Genomic DNA, 4,410 nt, shown 5'->3' with positions numbered 1-4,410 from the left:
GGGGGGGGGCTTGTTTTTTATTCTATGTCTGGTATTTATTCCATCGTCGTATTTTGCCGAACTGCTATGTTTCTGGAACGTAAACAAACCAACACAGGTTGTCAAGTTATGATGGGTGACAGGCGTAAACACAAAGATACTCACACACACACATTTGTATATGACAGGTTCGCACACAGTTTTCATCTACAAAATTCACTCACACTACAACGTTTGGTCCGGGGTTCGGATCCTGTTCAAAACGGGGGCACCAGTTTTCATTTATGTTTTATGTAGTGTTTTTGGTACCGAAAGACATTCAAACTTCGTATACTTATCTATTTTGTGTTATAGAACAGAAAAAATTTTTGTATTCGGATTTATTTCATGTAAAAAATTGTCTTATTTCGATAATTTCAACCAATCACTGACAAGTATTCAGCTGTTTACATTTACTCTTTTGGCACTTTAAGCGGTGTAAAGTGTATTTAATCTCCATTACTTCTGACATTTTGCAGAGGCAACACACGTGTGTTCGTTTTCCCTAACCCTAACCCTAATTGACTTGCTCCTTCCCTCAAAAACCATGTCTTGTGCCTATAATAGAAAGGTTTATTAGCTACTGCCAATATGCTTCAGCCATTTTTTGACAAGGAAATAATAATTTTATCACCGCCGAGAATCGTTTGTTTACGTAGTCAGCACTTAACTTTTACGGCTGAATGGACGTCAGTCATTGGTTGAAATTACAGAAATACAACAACTTTAACATGAAATAACTTGCAATGTACGTTTTTTTGTTAAGAAGACTAAGAGAAAAAGATGTTTTATATGACACATTCTACCAGTGTCCCAAGTTTCAAAGTGTTTCGTTAAGAAAATACTGGTGCCCCCGTTTTGAACAAGATCCCGGGGTTCAATTGAAGGCGATTACACAAGGTACCGCGGGGTGATACTGAACCCGAAATTACGCGGTGGCAAAGCGAGCATCTTAACTGCACTGCCATGCTTTCGCGTGTGTCAGTATAAAATAAATTATCAACGTTCATGTCATTTATTCGCTCCAGCTCTGCCCAGATCGAACAGCATCTTGAACGGTGTTGTATTAAGACCACACTTTGCAAATATCTCCTTCGAGTAAAACCACTAATAAGGGAATATGACCAAAAACTGCATGTACTCCATCCCATGCAGTTGTGGTAGGTTATACAAAGGCGAAACATGTCACTCCCTCAAAATAAGGGTAGACGAACATCGCAAAGTTGTGACACGAGGAGATATTGATAAATTGGATGTAGCTGATCATGTATGGAAAAATAGAGTCCACCTCCCCCTGTGCTATGAAGTTAAAATAATAAACAGAGAACACCACTGGAAAATACGAAAACTAAAAGAAGCAGCATATATGCTAGGACACAACAACCTCCTAAGCAGACCGAGTACAGATATGAGCAGTATATGGGAACCGGTATTAAGGAAGGATAGGAGAATATTAGATTTATAAGCCCTAAAATTTACTCCCTAATTGCACACGGTCATATGGCGTAGTGGTTAACAGCGCGGGCTACTAACCCCAAAATTCCGAGTTCGATTCCAAGCAGTGAATAATAATAATAATTTCCCCAAGACACAAATGTTTGTTAACAACAAACAAGCTGAGGACAAATATTTGTCGAATGTAAATAATGTACATAATTCTTCATGTCTTAAATATAGAACTGTACTATAATAATATAAATTCATAGCGTCCATTAATCCACTGCCTTCCTACCCATTCCTCATTTTTCTCTACCTTAGACACCAGCGCCCACCTGGACCCTCTCAACGCCCATCGGGGGGAGGTGGGGCGTTAGCGCCCACTTTGAGAAACTATGCTTTAAATGAATGTTTTGGAATCTAATGCAAGAAACAGCTAGGTTTCTGCCTCTTACATTTTATATTATTTAAGCTACACAAGTTAATGTGTGGAAAACAAAATAGGAATTTTGATAGAAGTACCTATGACACTAGTTTTTAAACATTGAATGACTATGGGGTCCACCAGAGTTGAGGTATGAGGCACTGAGGCTGACACCACTTATTTGGCGTCGCTAATTCGATGTTGACTTATTTGATGTCAGTCATTTTAATGGTTCTCTTGTTATAATTTACCCCCCGATTTCATGTTTGTTTCATTCTCCCCTCCCCTCTCTCTCCCTCTGATTATGCATGTGATCATATTTATTTTATCTGTATAAAGAGAGGGAAAGTATTTATGTCAATTGTATTTAATTAATAATTTGTAAATCTCTCGCTTGTACTTCCCTTTCTATCTCACTTAGACTTTTATTTACATGTGCGTATATGTACGCCCCTGTGAGTGTCTGTATTTGCATGTCATTGTTTGCATGTGTGTGTGTGTGTTTTTGCCACCAGGACCAGAAGATGTTGACTGTCCATTCAGCCGCGCTAAATCGCTAGCATCCAAGCATCTGCTCCCAATCGTCCTATTTCAGAGGAGATTGCCAGCACTTCGTCGCACATCGTCCATTTTTCCGTTTCAACTAGAAAACTGTCTTCTATTTGGTCTCCTACAGCACTCCTTAAAGCAATGGTTCTCAGCGGGGTCCAATATGGCCTCTTAGAGTCCATATAAGATTGGGTGGGTCCACGCAACAAAATAATAAATTAGGGATCCTCAATAGTATTTTAAGGGTCCCTGAAAAACATGTTGCTTTAGATGTATGTATTGATGTGTAATGCAAGGAACAGCTAGATTTCTTTACTCTTTTACTTGTTTCAGTCATTTGACTGTGGCCATGCTGGAGCACCGCCTTTAGTCGAGCAAATCTACCCCAGGACTTATTCTTTGTAAGCCTAGTACTTATTCTATCGGTCTCTTTGCCGAACCGCTAAGTTACGGGTCCGTTAACACGCCAGTATCGGTTGTCAAGCGATGTTGGGGGACAAACACAGACAAACAAACATATACACACACACATACATACATATATATATATGCATATACACGACGGGCTTCTTTCAGTTTCCGTCTACCAAATCCATTCACAAGGCTTTGGTCGACCCGAGGCTATAGTAGAAGACACTTGCTTAAGGTGCCACGCAGTAGGACTGAACCCGGAACCATGTGGTTCGTGAGCAACCTAATACCACACAGCCACTCCTACGCCTTTCTCTAACATCTTACATAATTCAACCTACACAAGTTAATGTGTGGAAAATAAAATAGGAATTTTGAAGAAAAGCATCTATAAAACTAGTTTTTAAACATTGAATGGCTATGGCGGGGTCCACCAGAATAAAATACTAATCAAAGGGGTCCATAGATTAAAAAATGGTTGAGAAATTCTGCCAGATCAATAAAAGACAAACAGAGATCGATAGAAAGAGACACACAGACTTAAAATCGGAGCCTCTAAACTGGTACATTCTTTGTATGTCAGGTAATAAATGTAAAATTTGATTTTGGCAGGATTGGAACTAAAACTGTAGAGTAATGGTTCGCATCCAGAATCCATATAAGATTTTGGCGGGTTCACGCAAGGAAACTGGTAATTTGGGGACCGACAGTATTTTAAGAGTCCATGTAAACATTTTGTTTTAGAAGTGTTTCTTGCAAGAATCAGCTAGGCTTCTTTCTCCAACGCCTAACATAAATAGTAAGGGTAAAAGGTAAAGACACCCTTTTGGCATGAATAACCATGGGATTGCACCTAGAAAGTTACCCACCGAGGCACAAGTCTGGTCAACGTAGTTTATGGAAGACCAGTAGTGACCCATGCATACCAGTCTCCTTTCTCTGCGCCACCGAAGTTATCCAAGGGAAAGGTAAAGGGGCCGATACAGCTTGGCACCGGTGAGGCCGCAACTCATTTCTACAGCTGAGTGAAAGGGCCCTGCAAGGATACTAAACCTGAAACTACGTGGCTCCGATGCAATTTTCTTAAGCACACAGTTATGCTTTTGCATGTTGATCTTTTTCAACATTTCACGGAACCAGATATTTTGAGACCGAATGCAGTCGACAGAATCAGCATCAGTGTTCCACTGGGACATATTTCACCTAACTCCAAGAGAAGGACTTTTCAGACACACTTGGCCCGATTCGAACGCAGAACAGAAAGAGAAGCGTGAGGTAAATGCCGCACTTTCTTATATTTTCTATACAAAAACAACTTAGTAATCCTATCGACTCCATGACAAGATAAAAAAAAATTATTCATTGATAAATATTATGGCATCGATGCAATTCGTTATTAGTATTATTATTATTATTATTATTATTATTATTATTATTATTATTATTATTATTATTATTATTATTATTATTTTGTTTCTTTCTCTGGAATTACTTTTCTGTATTGCTTCCCTTTTTATATTCCCTATTTCGCTCCATGCAACTGGAATACTTGTAACATATATGCATATGTA

At 39.0% G+C, this 4,410-nt stretch overlaps 1 protein-coding gene across 1 annotated transcript in view; it reads right to left on the bottom strand.

Annotated features, from left to right (window-relative positions):
* LOC106868092 (uncharacterized) overlaps positions 1-4,035 on the bottom strand; it is a 43,791-nt gene extending 39,756 nt beyond the window's left edge. Inside the window, exon 1 of the mRNA XM_014913208.2 lies at positions 3,903-4,035. Coding sequence (XP_014768694.1) covers positions 3,903-4,035 — 133 coding nt within the window. The remainder of the gene's footprint in view (positions 1-3,902) is intronic.
* Positions 4,036-4,410: the final 375 nt, after the last annotated feature.

Source organism: Octopus bimaculoides, chromosome 3 (assembly GCF_001194135.2).
Source record: "Octopus bimaculoides isolate UCB-OBI-ISO-001 chromosome 3, ASM119413v2, whole genome shotgun sequence".
Taxonomy (NCBI): Eukaryota; Metazoa; Mollusca; class Cephalopoda; order Octopoda; family Octopodidae; genus Octopus; species Octopus bimaculoides.
The sequence above is the reverse complement of the archived record's forward strand: the minus strand, read 5'-3'. Positions and strand labels throughout refer to the sequence as shown.